General features: G+C 51.0%; 1 protein-coding gene across 1 annotated transcript in view; it reads left to right on the plus strand.

Moving 5' to 3' along the window:
* Positions 1–16712, plus strand: part of LOC311524969 (phosphatidylinositol 3-kinase regulatory subunit alpha-like) — a gene marked incomplete at its 3' end in the record, with an annotated part of 182176 nt that overhangs the window by 75639 nt on the left and 89825 nt on the right. Inside the window, exons 3-4 of the mRNA XM_084636640.1 lie at positions 6926–7018; positions 10081–10158. Coding sequence (XP_084492766.1) covers positions 6926–7018; positions 10081–10158 — 171 coding nt within the window. The remainder of the gene's footprint in view (positions 1–6925; positions 7019–10080; positions 10159–16712) is intronic.

The following is a 16712-nucleotide window of genomic DNA, read 5'->3' on the forward strand; positions in this document are numbered from 1 at the left end:
TTTTCTCCTACCCCGCTCCCACCCCAGACGTTCTTGTTAAACCCTGGATTTGTGCTGGAAATGGCCCAACTTGATTATCATACACATTGTAAGAAGAGTGATCACTTTAGATAAGCTATTACCAGCAGGAGAGTGGGGTGTGGGGAGAGAAAACCTTTTGTAGTGGTAAACACCCATTTTTTCATGGTTTGTGTGTATAAAAAGATCTTCTGTACTTTCCACGGTATGCATCCGATGAAGTGAGCTGTAGCTCACGAAAGCTTATGCTCAAATAAATTGGTTAGTCTCTAAGGTGCCACAAGTACTCCTTTTCTTTTAGCAGATACTGAATAGGATGTGAAGCATTTACAGAGGGGATCCTTTGCAAGACGATGGACCAGATCCTCAGCTGATGTAAAGTGGTGTAATTCCATCTGACACTGGAACTGGGCAGATTTACCCCAGCAGAGGGTCTGGCCCAGAGGGAGCAATGGATGTTGCTCTGACCTGGCTTTAGTGAGATTTCCCCTGGATGCCACGTGGCCTGATTGCTCTGCGTTGGCCTGGTGTCAATCAGGAGTCACTCCACGAGTTCCTGGAGTTAGACAGGTGCAAAAACCAGTGTGGGGTCACAGAGCCTCCCCCCGGAGCCATTTTCGGGCCTTTGGTCAAGGGAGGTTATAAGGGTAGAGGAAGTCACAAGGGAGGCAGAACGGAAATGCTGACGGGAGCAGAAGGTGTGGGAGGGGGACAGAGTTAGTAGTGTTTTACTCTACTTTGCATTTAATTGTGAGATGTGGCAATGTCCTTTATGCAAAATCATATTCCCCCCCTCTCAGAAATGAGCCATTTGTAGAGTAAAAAGGGCTAGTTTGGGGTGGGAAAAGGGTAGAAGTATTACGTGAAAGAGGGCAAAATGAAGCCTATCTTGGAACACCAATGGAGGGGGAAATCTGTGTCTGTGTTTGACACGAATACCCCGTTTTTCAAAACCTCTCAATAACACAGTATTGTCCAGACGCAAAGTCATCCAGAATGGAACAGTGACAATCGTGTCAGAGCCCCGTCATTTGCCACAGCACATCAGGCTGATCTGACACCTCTGCTACAGAGCCGCCTTTCCAGACAGAGCCGGGGAACACAGAGGAGGCTGCAGAAGAGCAGATGAAGTCCTGCTTTGGGCTGGATGGAGTTGTCAAGGCAAATCCTACTGGCTTAGTGCATGTGGCCCTGTCTCCCTCTGGTGCCCGACCCCAGGAACAACCACAGCTGGCTTCTCCCAGCTAAAGCAGCTCGGGTAGAAGAAGGACTTTTGCTTTTGGTGCTGAAGCTTGTGGCTTCGATGCCACTGGATGACCACGGCGCCCGTACGGTTGCAGTCACAGTTCACTGCGGAAGGCCGTGGCATGGGATTGCAGAACATTCCCATCTGCGTCTGGTCTTGCCTGCAGTGAACACCTGCAGGGTGTGCAATGATCATTGCAGCGTCCTCATGTAAACACCCAAGCATTGCAACTGGACTCTGCGTAATGTCGCTCTCATTCGTCTCCTCTCTCCAAAGCTTACACTCGTGTGTCCAGCTGCACCTTTCACACCATCCCTATGAGCTTTGTGAATCCCGGGACGATTCTGGCCTCTTCCCACAGTCCGGTCTTTACCAGGCAAACTAGGAGGTGCATTTCCAATCCAGAGCAGCCTGCTCTCTCCAGGACACCCAGTCCAGCACCGAAGAAGATGGCTGGCTCCTCCCAGGGGAGGGGGAAGGAGTCTTTGTGGGCACGACAGACAGCGCTGAAAGAAACAGAAGAGACGGATTCACTCCCCCGTCTGGTTAGGAAGTGGCGGGACCCAGCACTGATGTCGTTATTCCTGGCCGAGCTATTAACTGGCTGCGAAGGAAAATTTAAAGGGGTGTCAGAGCTACCCACCTACTGTTCCCTTCAGTAAATAAACCACACGCACTGCAGCTGTCCATGGACTGAGCTCTGTGCTACAGGGTTCTGTACAATCTGCACCAGCTTGGCATAGCATCTACTCTCAGCAGCCCGTAGCTGAGCCGTGTCCATGCTGGGCTGTCCCTGGCCCAGCCCCAGGGATCTCTCTCTTCTTTTCCCCGGTCTCGTGGGTTCGTTGGGGGGAGGCGGGGCTTGGGTTGTTGCGAGTGGCCAATCGGATTGGGAAAGGGGGGGGGGCGGACACCTTTCCTTTGGACCGGAATTCTCAATGGAGCGGCCCCGGCAGAGCACCTGGCCCGGCATCTCAACCCCACAAGAACATCAGAACGGCCACACTGGGTCAGACCAAAGGCCCATCTATCCCAGTCTCCTGTCTTCTGACAGTGGCCAAGGCCAGGTGCCCCAGAGGGAGTGAAGAGAACAGATAATCATCCAGTGATGGTTAACTTGCTTGAACTTAGCTCCCAGGTTTGCTAGCCCCATCCCTATGTCTACACTGCACACTAAGCCTAAGCTTTGACTCAGGTTTGAGCCCACACCGTGTCCCCCACCCACCCCACTGCGTCCGTCCACACACAAATGAGCCTAAATTGGGTCAGCAAGCACTCAGGACCTGGGGCCTAGAACCTCGCAACGGGGGTGGAGCGGAACCCGAGTCCAGCTGCGACTCTGGTCCAAGCCGTGACATTTTGCAGTGTGGACACAGCTCAAGCTGCAGACCTGAGTCAGAAGGTCTGCGTAATGCAATGTGGATGCATTGGCACAGCTGGGAGAGCTGGGTCCTGTAGCTGTAAACCCAGGCTTACAATGCAGTATGAATGTTCACGGGCGGGCTTGGAAACACTGAGTCCCCTGCAAAAGGGAATCTGAGAAGTGACTTGCCCAGGGTATCCGGAGCAGAGCAAGGAATTGAATCCGGATCTCCTGAGTCCCAGCCCAGCACTTAACCCACAGCCCCCTTCTTCCTGCTTGTTCTGTCCTCTGAAGCCCTGTCCCAGGCAGGGCCCCGCCGACTTTGGTTTCCAGCACTCGGATGGCTGGGTGGGCACAGGGTTGCCACGGCCTCTATGCTGCCTGTTCCCGCTCTTTCCTTCCATCTCCCTCTGCAGGGTTCGCGTGCGTGGCTGAGCTGGGATGCCCCCTGCACAAGGGCATCCTCGAGGGCACAGCCTGGGGCATTTCGCCATGGGCATTGAATGCGGATGGTTTCCCCACAATATAACTGAGGGACGCAAATGACAAGCCTGAGTCTGTGGCTCTTAAATCGGACAATGCTGCCCGATTCCCCGCACACACCCAGCCCCTTGTGACCGGAGGGTTTCCAAGGGTTTGACTGCACAGCAAGGAGCCGGGCACCGGGCAGTTGACACATGTCAGAGCAGGGTTAAGGGACTGGCCCCTCAGCAGCCAATGAGTCAGTGGCGCAGCTAGAGAAGCGAGTCCCAGCCCCCTGCGCTGATCACTGCACCGCACTGCCTGCCCGGCTCACTGACGCAGAGGATCAAATACACGGAGGTGCAGAGTGTCGTCATAGCCGCGAAATGTCAGCTCTGCTTGCAACTAAGTAATCGTCTCTCTGAACTCAAGTTCTCCTGCTGCGCATCCATGGGCCGCTTGAGCTACAGGAGGATCGCTGTGAGCGGTACAGGGCCAATGGCACACAGGTGAGCTGTTCTGATGCCATCCAGCAGAGGGCCGTGCAGCATACACCTCCTGCCCAAGTAGAGTATATCGCTCTATGTTTCACTGTGTGGAAGCTACCGGCTGTCCATCCTGTGTGATCAGGACAAGCTAGTAAATCTGGTGAGTAAGCAGCTGAAATAGCAATGGGAGGTGGGTGCTTAGAAAGCTGTCATGGCCAAGGAGATCCCGCCCACCCCACCCAAAAGCCAGTAGAGAGCTGTCACACAATCCTGCTGGGTCCCCGTTCAGACCCTGGCTGGCTGCTTGAGACCGCTCCCCTGGCCACGCGTCCTTTGGACATGTAAAAGAAAGAAATGGGCCGGAAGCGCTCTCAGCCTCACTGCGCTGCTTCCCCCAAAGGGTTAGCTGAAGAGCCCGTGAAAATCTAAGCTCATCCCCTCTGACAGCTTGGGTAGTTTCACAGCCTGCTGCTTGTCACAATACATCGGAAGGGAGGCAGTGGAAGCCCAGGGCCTTAGAGCCCACCTCTGCGGAAGGGCCTGCCAGAGCAAAACTGCCAAACCTGTAGTTTTTGGGTGGTGCTTTTCAATTCTTCCATGAAGGGAATTTTGGCCTCATCTGCCTTTGTCATGTGCACACCCCCTGTTGATCGCTCCATTCACCGCCATATACTCCATGCATCTATCGACCCAGCTGTCTGTGAACCTGTCTATGTCTGTGGCCCTCATCACCAGAGTTCATCTGAGTGCCACAACTCTGATAAGGCACGAGAAAAGAAATCCTCAACCGACAGGAGGGAAAAAAACGAAATAGCAGGGGGCTGAGGTGTTCCCACGATGCAAGTTCCTGCCTTGTTCATGCTGGGCTTTTTTGCATGTGTATGGAAACCAGAATGTCTTTTAAAATAAAGGTCCAGTAGAAATTACTGTGGCCAGATTTTAAAAGAAAGTTAAATGACAAAAGGTAAAAATCCGGGCAGTCGAACTGGAAGCTGAGCTCTTCTGAAAGTGTGTGTGTGTGTGTGTGTGTGTGTGGAAATCTCAGGGAACAATTCCCCCCCAGCCTATATTAAGCAGGGGGTTGGATTGGATGATCATAGTGCTCCCTACTGACTTTGAAACGTGTGAATCTCTGAGATAAATCCGGGGGGGGGGGGCTGAGGGGCGCATTGGCAGATCCTGTGATACTATAGGGCTCAATATGATGGGGGTTTGGTTGGAATGCAGGGGAGTTTGTTGGTCCATTTACAGCCTCTCCTGTCACACTGCTAGGTGGTAGTGAACTGATTGTCAGTGCAATTGCTGGCATGGTGCCTAGAGCTTTGGGGTTGTGCTTTGTAAATGGAAAAACTATATAAATATTAGGAGAGGAAGAAGACTGTTCCACGTAGCTGATTACATAGCCATGGTGGAGGATCGTGGAGAGGCGGAACAAAGGAACCCCGTTGGGCTAAAACCCCTGGCTCTCTGGAGATGTGTCAAGGGGTCTTTAGTGTGGAGAGTACTTAGAGAAGCTTATTTACACATCCTGCCTGGAAAGTGAAACGCCTGGCAGCGTGACACTCCCAAACACCACATCGGGGGATTCATTCAGGGAGAAGAACACCACCAACCGAATCCTCAGAACTACCCCGACAGCCCTGCCTTGCTCATTATTAACTGGTGCGTCATTGCAAACCATAACGACGCATTGGCTCAACAGATGGTTTGGTCACAAGGAATAAAACGGCTCTCGCTGAGTCGATGCAGCTTAGCTGCATCATTCCAGCTGAGGACCTGGGCCATGGTTCTTCCTTCCTGTATTGGGCGTCGGGGGTGCACTTGGCAGAAAGTCTAGAAGAAGACACGTTTCCTGTAAAAAGGAGCTCGCAAGCAAACTAGAGCGACAAACCAGGGGCCTACGCAGTGCACCCAATGGCCAGGTGCAGGCATCATGCAGATTTTAGGGCGAGAGGCTCCCCCGTAACAAATATAAATAAACAAACCCCAAGGCAAATCTAGAACTAGCCTGCAGGCCCGGTGGCGCTGAGGATCATCAGCAATACCATAGCTCCAGCATGGCTGGCAGGAAAGTGGCATCGGTGTAAGTATAGTGCGTGAGGGGGGCAGTTCTTCTCGTCCCCATGAATGGAGGCGGAGGTGCCCTGGTGCTGGCCTATTCCAGTTGAATTCCGATTTTGAAATTGCTGTGGGGGAGGGCAGCGGAAATAATACGTTAATATTCAGGGCCCATCATGCACCATCAAAACAGCAGTAATCCTGGCTGCTCAAAGGACAATTTGAGCAAGTGGGGAAGAGTCCTTACCTGAATGGGGAACCAAAGTTACTGCTAGCACTTGGGTGGCTGCTGGGGAAAATCACCCATTAACATTTGTTAGAACGTAAGAACGGCCACACTGGGTCAGACCCAAGGTCCATCTAGCCCAGTAGCCTGTCTTCCGACAGTGGCCAAGGCCAGGTGCCCCAGAGGGAATGAACAGACAGGTAATCACCAAGTGATCCATCCCCTGTCACTTATTCCTAGCTTCTGGCAAACAGAGGCTAGGGAATTCAAAGGAATTTGTGTTGGTTGTGGCTTGGGCTGCCCTTAAAACAGATCCCAGCATGGCTGTGTCCGTCAGGGGTGTGAAAAAACCACACCCCAAGCGACAAAATCCCGGCGTAGACACAGCTGCGCCAACAGAAGAGTGCTTCTGTCGGCGGAGCTAATGTTGTTCGGGGAGGTGGCGTTTTCCCTCTGTCAGGAAAACCGTCGGTGTTCGCTGTGGTTACGGTGGAGCCATGCAGAGCTATGCTGACATGGTCTCTGTCGTGTAGCCAGAGCCTGTGTTCGCTCGCCGCAGGCTGCGAATGTGTCCCTCTCCTGTGGTTACAATGGGACTCTCAGGAGATGCTTGAGAGCTGCAAATTTCAAATTCCCCAGCAGCAGCAGTCCCGGTGGAAACCTGATCCCGCGAGTTAGGGCCGTCCAATTGTGAAACAGACAGAGACCACGTGACCTGCACGCCCGACCACAGCAGCTGGCATGTTTGCATAACGACCCCGGAATTAACGGGAGCAAGTCCCTGGAGATGGCTTCAAATGAGGAATCCGAGACAATCTGTTGTTTGTTTGCGTGCAATTAGCAAAGTGGGAAAGAGGAGCAATCCATCTAATACATGATTCTTTGCAAATTACATGCTTGGCTCATTATCACCCCCTATTTTCCAGGCACTGGCCCATCAGAGAGATTGAATATGCTATTTAACTGCACCACAGCTGCCGTCCAGCCAAATTGCCTTGTTGACAAGCACTGAGATCCACTCTGGTAAATCATCTTTATTTGTCTCTCATCTGTCTCTCTAACAGGACCCGCTGGGCAGGCCGAGGTTGCAGAGTTAAGACTCCCTGAGCAAGCGCCTCTGGTTGTAATGAGACTCATTGAAGCTTTGGAAAACCAAGGTACGTCAGGGGTATGTTCCCTTGGGCACCTCCTCACATTTCTTCCAGCTGGGTCAAATTCGTGCATTGGGCATGCATGTTCCCTGTGTCATGTGCACACTCCTTCCCTGCTGATGCGGCATGATGGACCATCAGAAACGGGCCCCATCCACCCCGGGGACCAAAATCGAGATTTACCCAGTGCGCTTCCACTGACTTCAATGGAGCTATTCCAGATCTATGCCAGAGTGAGAGCAGGATTTGACTGCACGTGGTTGAAACCTTTTAAACGAGGCTACAGCCTGACAGTGACACAGACTGCAACCGTCCCTAGCACCATTCTGAAATATGCAACAATCACCTGCACAAGCCATGCTATGGAATCTCGAGGATGGATTACCTGTGGGGTAGCATTATCTAAAGTGAAACCAACAAAAACCTGTCTGCTCCGGACAGGGAAACCTGTAGTACCTGGAGGCTAGGGTCCACCCCTCTGTGTCCGATCCACAGCAGAGATGGGTCTGCACAGGCTTGCCGGCTTGCCGATTCAGCTCAAATCTCCAGTTCACTCCCTATCATCACTCGAGATGGGGGCTGCCATATTTGCCCCAGCCATGCTAGGCATTGGTTGTTGGAGGTGATTCTGGTACTTAATGTCTGTTGATGAGCACAGGTCGTTTGCCGTCATGGTTCAACCACGGCCTTGTTCTGCCTGGCGCTTGGCAGTTGTTGGTCCAGCAACCAGAGCAAGCCCCACATGCAGACAGTTTGCAGGGGCCGGGGGCAGTTTAGCACTGGGCTCAGCTGGTTCAGAGCATGGCTGTCACTGACTGCTGAATTAGGGTTCATCCCCAAGCGGGGGCATGGCTGTTGACAACCCACATTGATGGTGGAGGGTAAGAACATGAGGCTCAGTCTCTGCACCCAGGGAACGTCAGCACCCTTTGCAGCTCTCCTTTGGTCTCCTCTGAAGCTGCATGTTACACATTGAGCCATAATAGCGGAGCTGAGAGAATAATTGCGCATGAAACCAGCAATGTCAGGCTCAGACGCCGTTAGGACTCTGGCAAGCTGTGCAGCTCATAGCGTTGCAGGGGGCTTTACTTCTATCTGGCTGGGGAAGAGAGGGGCCTGTGGACGCTCGTTACAGCAGGGAGTGCGCATAAAGGGAACGCGGAGTCTCTCTGAACATCCATCCCCCTTCTCGGAAAAGTCTAGGACTGGCGGAAAATGTTCCATCAAAATTGTTGTTCAATGGACACTGGGGGTTTTTTTTTGGCTAAATGACCGTTTTCATGAAAAGTAACTGAAATATTTTGATTCAGATATCTTGCCCCCCAGTGCCTTATGGGAGTTGTAGTTCAGTGAGTTTCCATTTTTCTCCCTGGGTTGGGATACCCAGCTGGACTACATCCCCCATAATACACCAGGGCCAGTGTCTCCCATGATGCTACCACCTCCCTTCACCATAAGGAGAAACAGTGGTGCATCATGGGAGAGGTAATCCAATCAGGGAGCTCAGTCAATCGAGGAGAATGGGAGCAGGAGTCACCCAAACTGTTACTCCCCGGAGGCATGGCAGCAGGGTTTCCACATAAAAATATTTTAGTTTTTGATTTTTTTTTCTGACTGAAAAATTGAACGTTTCTTTGAAAAATGTTGACAAATGCATTTTTTCCCCCATCACCATTTTCTGTGGGTAGAACCCCATTTTCAGACCAACTCTAGCGAAGTCCCAATTGCTCTGTCAAAAGGGAGCTCGGATGAGGTCGGAGGGCTAGAGATGGATGGATTAGCCCCTTAACATGGATATAATTAGTCATTCTGAATATTTGTAATTAATTTTTTAAATCAAAAGGGCCATTTTTTTCCAAAAATGAACATTTTGGACCCAATAGGAGGGTTTTTGTATTTTTCTGGGTTTTTTAATTAAATCTGAAAACAACAAATGTTCAGATTTTGACTTTCCCTTTTTTCCTCTGGTAAAATGAAAAAAAAGAAGGCATTAAGAAAAGAAAAGAAAAGAAAAGAAAAGAAAAGAAAAGAAAAGAAAAGGGGGAAAGCCCCCAAACCTGAAAGTCTTAAGTAACTTTTTGTGTGTGTGAAAATTTTGAATAAGCAAAAAGGAAAAGTGCTTTTAGCTTTTCATATATTTTGCACACACACAAAAAATCTTTCCCATTTTTTATCCAGCTCTAGATCTAACTTTCGTAACAGGAAGAGAGACACTCGTAGGCACATAACACATCTGAACTGGCCAGCCCTATAATAGGCATTAGCTTGGGTCATAGAAACGGCCCTGTGTATGCCTCCACACTACTATAGGTAGCTGTGTGAGGCTTATGATTAGAGCTCGGAGAAATTGTTTTTGCACAGAACCACAGATTCAGCTACATTGGAATATTAGGCAAATGTGAGTCAATTTTGCAAATTTCTTTCAGTAAAAATAAAAAACTATAACAAATAAAAAAACCCGAAAATGTTCCATTTTGACACTTTAAAAACAAAACATTTGGATTTTTCAGCTCAAAATGACTTTCCGTTTCAAAATTTCCTTGTAATTTTATTTAAAAGCAATCCAAAATGTCAAAAATGGTAAAAATCAAAATGAAACCATTTAATTTTGTCAAAGCATAACATTTAGGTTGGCCAGAAACAAAATCTTGTTTTGACTTTTTGATTTGCCGAACATTTTGAAAAAAAAATAATTTTGGGTCGACGCAAAACAATTTTTATTGGGTGGGGGGTTATAATTATTTTTGGAATTGCTAGCACATTGAAAAATTGATTATTCACCCAACTCTGACACATGGTGGTGCAGTTCTGATTCCATGCAGTAGAGGGCACTGTTCACTCATACGCTCTCACACACAACACAACACAACTCAACACACACCTAAGGTTGCAGGCTATTGATAGCGGAACAGAGACCACAAAACAAGATGACCCTGTCACTGTAATGCTGACCCCATCTGTGCGTCGGGCCCTTTGAGCAGATCTGAATTAAAACGTGGTTTGTTTGCATGGTGCTTTGGAGGGGGAATTCTTGACTCTGATTTCTGTTTTCCCTTTTGGTTTCAAAGGCATCGACAATGAGGCTCTTTACCGAGCCCCTCCTGGCTCCTTCAGCAATCCTGAGCTCAAACAGGCTCTTCTGACAGGTAAGCCACCATCACGCTGTTCCCTCCTTCATCCCGATGGGCAGAGATGCTTCGTACCGGGTGTGTGCGAAGCTGGGAGAAGCAGGGTCGTTCATTACAGGAGCACTCCCTGCGCATAAGCAGTGTATCCGCGAGCCACCTTTTCGTTTCCAGCACTGGGATCTAGAGTTCTGGCAATATCATTAGAAGAGTCCTAAGCAGTGATCAGAATAGAATGCTGTAATGAACTGTCTGCTGGGAATAAGCCACCACTCTCCCCTACTGGCTAGAATCACAACTGCTTAGCGGTGTGTATGGCATAGGCCCTATACTGCTGACAGCGAATGGAGATTTCCCTGTAGCTCAAATGCTAAGGGCTTTTGCTTTTGAAGCAGTAAGATCTGAGTTGTGTCCCTGCTGTGGCTGGAAAGGGCTGAATGGCCATGCTGTACACAGCATAGTGATGGCCATGAAGTTCCTAAATGTCTACGGAATTTTGTTATAATGCCTTTCTATTTATGTAACATCCTTACAGTGCAATTATATGCCGCAGCAACGGCGTTGTGGTGCTCCGTGTTTGTTCCCCAGTAACGTTCATATCAAATGGGCTCAGTTTCAAAGTAAAAAGCTAGTTTTCCTGACAGCTAGCTCTGCATGTACGCTAGCCTAGGGGAGGCCAGGGAACTGTAGATCCTGCTTGAAGAGCACGAAAGCTCATGCTCAAATAAATTGGTTAGTCTCTAAGGTGCCACAAATCCTCCTTTTCTTGAAGAGGCTGTGTACTGACTCCGTGGGATGGTCTGTCAGGACAGTGATGTGCCGTGATCTGGCTGATGGAAGCCATTTAAAAGGAAAGTGAAAATCAAAAGCGTGGGTATGGGCAGAAGAATGGCTGTGTTACCATGGCACCTTCCAAGTCAGATCAGCAGAGCCAATGCGGATCTGGGACAGGGAGCTGGATTCTCTTCTGACTCACACATAGCCTACAGAATGGTTAGGTGAGTGCCAAATGCGGACTGCTTAATACCAGTGGCGACCCACGAGTCGGATGGGGCCCAGCTTGACTCTCAGATCTCGGGCTGAACCTGTGTGGGAGCCCCCAGGACATGCTGGGGAAATCTGTAAAATTCCCAAGTATGTTGCATATTCCATGCATGTGTAGAGTCATCATTAGTTGGAGTAACCCTCCAGGCAGTGTGCCACAGTGACAGTTGGGGAAAAGTCTTCAGCCCATGTGATACCTGAGGAGTTGGTCAGCATCATTCTACCCATTCTGTAGCTGGGTAAGCTGAAGAGCAAACGGGCCACGGCCTATATTTTCAAAAGTGGCCTCTCCTCTTGGATGCAGCTCCCAGTTTTCAGCACCCCTGAAGATTAGGCCTTAGGTATGGCTGGATAGATACCAGAAAGGAAAGGGCACGTGGTAATTGTAGCTGCAGATGGTGCAGTACTGGGGAGTCAGGAACCCTGCGTTCAATTCCCTGCTCCGCCACAGTCTTCCTGCGTGGCCTTGGACAAGGCGCTTAGTGTCGCTGTGCCTCAGTTCCGCCATCTGTACAATGGGGATAATACCCTGCCCTGCTTCCCGGGGGGTTGGGAGGATAAACCCAGTCAAGGTTGGGAGGTGCTCAGATCCTGTGGCGATGGTGGACATAGAAGTATCTGAGAGAGCTTGATGTGCCTCGGGATCACACGGTGAGTCCGTGAGCCGGGCAAGGTGTAGGATGACCCAGAATTCCCACTGCTGCAGCTAGCAGAGCAGAAGTGACAGAAAATTTTCCACTAAACCGTTTATTTTTGACAAAAAAATCTCCATCAAAACGTTTCCCCCCTCACCCCACTTAAGCAAAAATCATCACCAGAAAAAAAACTTGTTAAAAAACCCTCTTTTTCTTAAACAAAAACAGGAAAATGATCGGTTTCCCGCCACAAAGAATATGGAATATTTTCTCAACAGCCCTAGTCGGAACCACTAGCCCATGCGCCCCTCCTGATGTGTTTGATGCAGAGAGGGAAGGACGTTTCCGATAAAATCCTGCCATCCTCTCTTCCAGTGTGGAAGCTGGTGTTAAGGCGGCAGAGTGGGGAGACCAGCTGGTTTTCCACGGAGCAGCAGCGTGTGCCTTGCAGACCGGTTTGGGAACCAGTGGAAAGACGAGGCCTGGAGATAGTTACTTTTCTTCCTCTTTCTATATTTAGGGCCAGATCCTTAGCTGGTGTAAATCAGCAGCGCTCTCTTGAAGCTGGCGCAGGAACCAGCGGAGGAACTGGCTCTTCCATTTATTTTCCTTGTTCTCTGTTCATTTTTGTTTTCAGTAGTTTCTTAGGAGGGTTTTTAAGGTTAATTTTTAATTGATTTTTCTCCATATTTTTCAGTGCCCCCCAGAACCCCAAACTTCCCAGTTGCTCCCTGAAGGGGGAGCAATCTCTGTCCTACCTCCAGCTCCCCTCCTCCTCACCCCTTGGGAAGCTGCACTGTCCCCTCGATTCACCCCACACATGGGGTCTCTTGGTGCAAGAAAGCACGAGCCGGTGATCCAGCAGTGACGCTAGGAAGAGCCCTCCCAATGGAGAGGCTGGGGGAGGTTTGACTCCGGTTTGCCTTATCCTGAGCCCATGCTCAGAAGATCAAAGGCAAGGCAGGCTAGGTCATAAAAACCAGGCTCGGCATCAAAGCTTTGAAAGATTAGGAGACTCCAGGCGGACAGCGAATTGCAAACAGCCCCTTCAAGGTGGACCACTGCTGTGATGTGGCTCAGAGACTCTGCCCACATGTTCAGAGTCCAACTGATTGCCAGCTTTAGGGTCAGGAAGGATTTTCCCCCCAGATCGGATAGGCTGGGAATTTAGGGATTTTTCACCTTCCTCTAAAGTGAGGTGAACGGATCAGTTGCTAGGATCATCTGGGCATATCCCATGTAATCAGGGCCCTGCCGCTGCCTGGGCCTCGGGCACTGGTGGCATCTTGGCCTCTCTGTGGCCCACAAGTTCAGTCCCCTGAGGCCTGGAATGGTTGGGTCTAACCCAAGTTATAGGGCCCAGCACAGGCGTGATCGGGTGAAATCTGACACCTGGGTTATCCAGGAGCTCAGTCCCTTCTGGCCTTAGACCCGAGGAAATCTCTGAAAGAAATACAATCACCCTTGTTATCTGCATAATGCCAGAGCAGACAGCATGGCACGCCCGGGACCGAGGCAGATGGGGTCCCTGCCCCACGCAGGATGCCCAGATGACAGAATAGCACAGCACCATGGCAAAATCTGGGAAAGAGGGAGAGAACTGTAGGCTGGGGGTGGGCCTTGGGGGACGGGGGCAGTGGGGCGCCAGCAGTCCTGGGGTGACGCCCACCCCAGTGCAGAGAGCCAACAGAAGGCCCCCTCCAGCCCCCACCGGTGCCAAGGTTCCTCAATGACACCAAGCTTCAGTACTGCAGAAGAGCTTGCTTTGGGTCCTGGGCCCCGAGGGGGCGGGGGGGTTAATTTCACCCCGGGGCCATTGAAGCCAGTGGGAGTTGACAATCCTTGGGTGGTGCCTTTATTTAAATTTGTTACTGGTTTTTGGTGTCCCTAACCTTAAAATACTCTCCGCCCCCTCAACCCAGCCCTTCCTGGCCAGATTTCCAAGCTGGGTTCCAGGCATCTTCCTTTTTCTTTTTTAAAAGAGACCCTCTATCCCCACTTGTCCATAGGGAGGCGCTGTGGTACCAGGCAGTGCCCAGCCGCTGGCTCCATGTGGGCTCCCCGCCTCACGGCTGAGGCTTGGGAGTTGTATCGGGAAAGCTTCCTTCCCTGGGTCTCGTTCCTTGCTGACCCTGTGCCCACGGGGCCTGGCTGTTGGCAAGGTGGCGCTGCGGCAGTGCCGGGGGGGTGGGGTGGGCTCCGCTGCCGGGCTCCTGACGTCCCAGGCCCATGAGGAGCTGTCGCGCCAGGCCGCGTTGCTATGGAGAGGGAGTTGATGGAAGAGCTATATAAAGCCACATGAGCTCATCGCTTTTTAGCACAACCAGGAAGCAAGTCCGTAAAGGGGGAGAGGCGTTTAAAGGACCTCACCAGCTGCAAGGCGGCCTAGCAGGGGCAGAGACGGGCACGGGGTTTGCCTGGAGGGGAGCAGCCCTGGCTCCTGGTGTGGCAGAGACGGGAGGACAGGGAAAGTGCCCTGCCACGGGGAATTAAGATACCTTACTGCACATGGGGGTCAGCTCCCTCTGACCGCGGGCACGAAGCTGCATCTTAGCTGTGATGCCCTCGGGTCTCCATAGAGGAGGCCTGTGGGGGTATCCACTCCCACAGCCATATTAAGGAGGTGGGGTTGGGGCAACCCTGTCTACAGGCACCCAGTCAAGTCATTCTTCCACGTTCCCTGCTGTCTGCTGGAAACCAGGCTGTTCCCACCTGGCATAGACTTAGCTGCTGTGATAAGGGGGGGGGCTCCCCTAGCCTGAGCCCCGGGGGGTCCTTCCAGTTCAGAGCAGCAGATCTGAGCCGAGCTTGGCCATGCTCGACACACAGATGGGCGAGCTCCATGGGAAACCGAGGTGGTGCAGAGAGTGTCATTTGTACCGTTTGCCCCTCCGAGTCATTATGCAAGTAGTGCCCCAATATGGCACTAGGGGGCGCTGTGTCACTTAAAGACAATGACCCAAATGCCAAGGCCCAGCAATAGCATCAAATATTGGACCCCCCCTTTAGATGGAACGTTGGCCTTGGTGTTCGGACCAGATTCCAGCTTTGGTGAGTCCATTCTGCCCTCCTATGGCTTGGTTGGACGCAGCATTTTTCTTCCCCCTTTCCCCCCGCCCCGGACTGGTGTGTTGTCTAGCTGTGTGTCCTGTTAAAACACCCAAAGGTGGCTGCATGTCAGTGCTAGGTTCAGTGATCCTTATCTAGACTCTTATGGGAACAGATGTTGTTATATTATAAACCACACCTCCCCCATGCCCTCCCCCTCTTCCCCCCCCAAACTTCCTTGACTATCAACAAGGATGGTGTTCGTGATATTTTAGTGTGTTGATTTTATGAAGCAAGGATGGATTCCTGTGGCTGGGGGACAGGGTAGGGCATGAGAAATGACACAGTCCCTGCCACAGAGGACTTGCCGTCTAAGAGCCTGATCCCTGCAGAATAGGGATCAAGTGGGAAATAAAGCCCGTATTCAGGAAAGCTCTTTAGCTCATGCTAAATATTAAGCATGTACTTAAATCCTATTGATTTCAATGGGACTTGAGCGTGGGTTGAAGGTTAAGCATGCGCTTAAATGCTATCTTGAACAGGCCCCAATCCAGGAAAATATCCCCACATGATGTGTAGGTCTCTTGCTGTCCCTGTGTGCTGGCATGAGTTTCTCCAAAGGTGTAATGCTATTTGTTAATGATCCACAACACCTGTCTAGGGCTTGGTGCACAGGGAGACAATACATTGTCATGGGAGGTGGAGATCCCTGCAGGAGTTCTGGGCTAATCTCGCCAGCAAAGGAGATGAATCCTGTCAGCAACTGGCCTCTGCTCCATACGTGTGCTCTTGGGATGAGCCTGGTAAACATGCCCAGGGTGGCTAGGTAGATGGATGGGGGTGATAATACTGTGCCCCTTAAAGCCATGCACAGAATCTCCTGGTATTCTTCTGAGGCCAGCCCTAGCTTTTCACACTGGTTCATGGTTGGTTGTATGGGATGAGGAACAAGGGCATTACCAGAGCAGATCAGAGCGGAGGTCCATATACCCCTGTATCCTAGCCAACACCAGCAACTTCAGAGGACAATGTAAGAACCCCACAGTAGCAGATGTAGGATAATTTCCCCTCCCCACACACTCCCACACATTAAATTGCCTCCTAATTCCTAATTAGAGATTGGATTAAACCCCAAAGCATGAGGTTTAATAGCACTTCCAAAATTTGTTAGCATTAACTGTGGTATTCTGGAATATTCTTGTCCTTCATATAAAGATCCAATTCCTCCTTGAATCGTGCTAAATGTTTGGCCTCAACAGCATCCTGTGGCAGTGAGTTCCACAGTCTAATCACACTTTGTGTGAAAAAGTGTTTCCTTGTATCTGTGTCTGGCAGTCAGGGGCCAGAGTCCAGGGGCCTAGGTTGGAGGGGGTCAGAACTGGGGTCAGAGTCATAGAGCTGTAGCCTGAGTTTGGGACTGGGCTCAGGGTCCTTGTAGTGATTCTAGGGGGCAGGGATGGAGGCACAGTTCAAGGCCCCAGGCCTGCGTCCATCGCCAGAGTCAGAGTTTAAGCACCAAATTCTTGGGTAAAAGCCAGAGGCCAAGTACCGAAGCCAGGGATCGGGACTGGAGCTCATGGGCAGAAGCCAAGGATCTGAGCTGAGCTGAGCTGAGCTGAGCTGAGCTGAGCTGAGCTGAGCTGAGCTGAGCTGAGCGGCCAAGAGTGAGCCAAGTTGCAGATCAGTCACTATTGCTAGCAGGAGCCCAGCTCATTGCATGGACCCTTCCTGGAACTCCTCCTTAAATAGGGTACCTGGACCAATCAGGGGCCTTGAGGGACGCTGTCAGTCCAGCCTTCTGAGGCGGGACTTCCTGTGCTGTTTATCTCCACAGGGTTTGTGGGGTAA

This window comes from Lepidochelys olivacea (genome assembly GCF_965140295.1).
Source record: "Lepidochelys olivacea isolate rLepOli2 genome assembly, chromosome: 8".
Lineage (NCBI taxonomy): Eukaryota > Metazoa > Chordata > Testudines > Cheloniidae > Lepidochelys > Lepidochelys olivacea.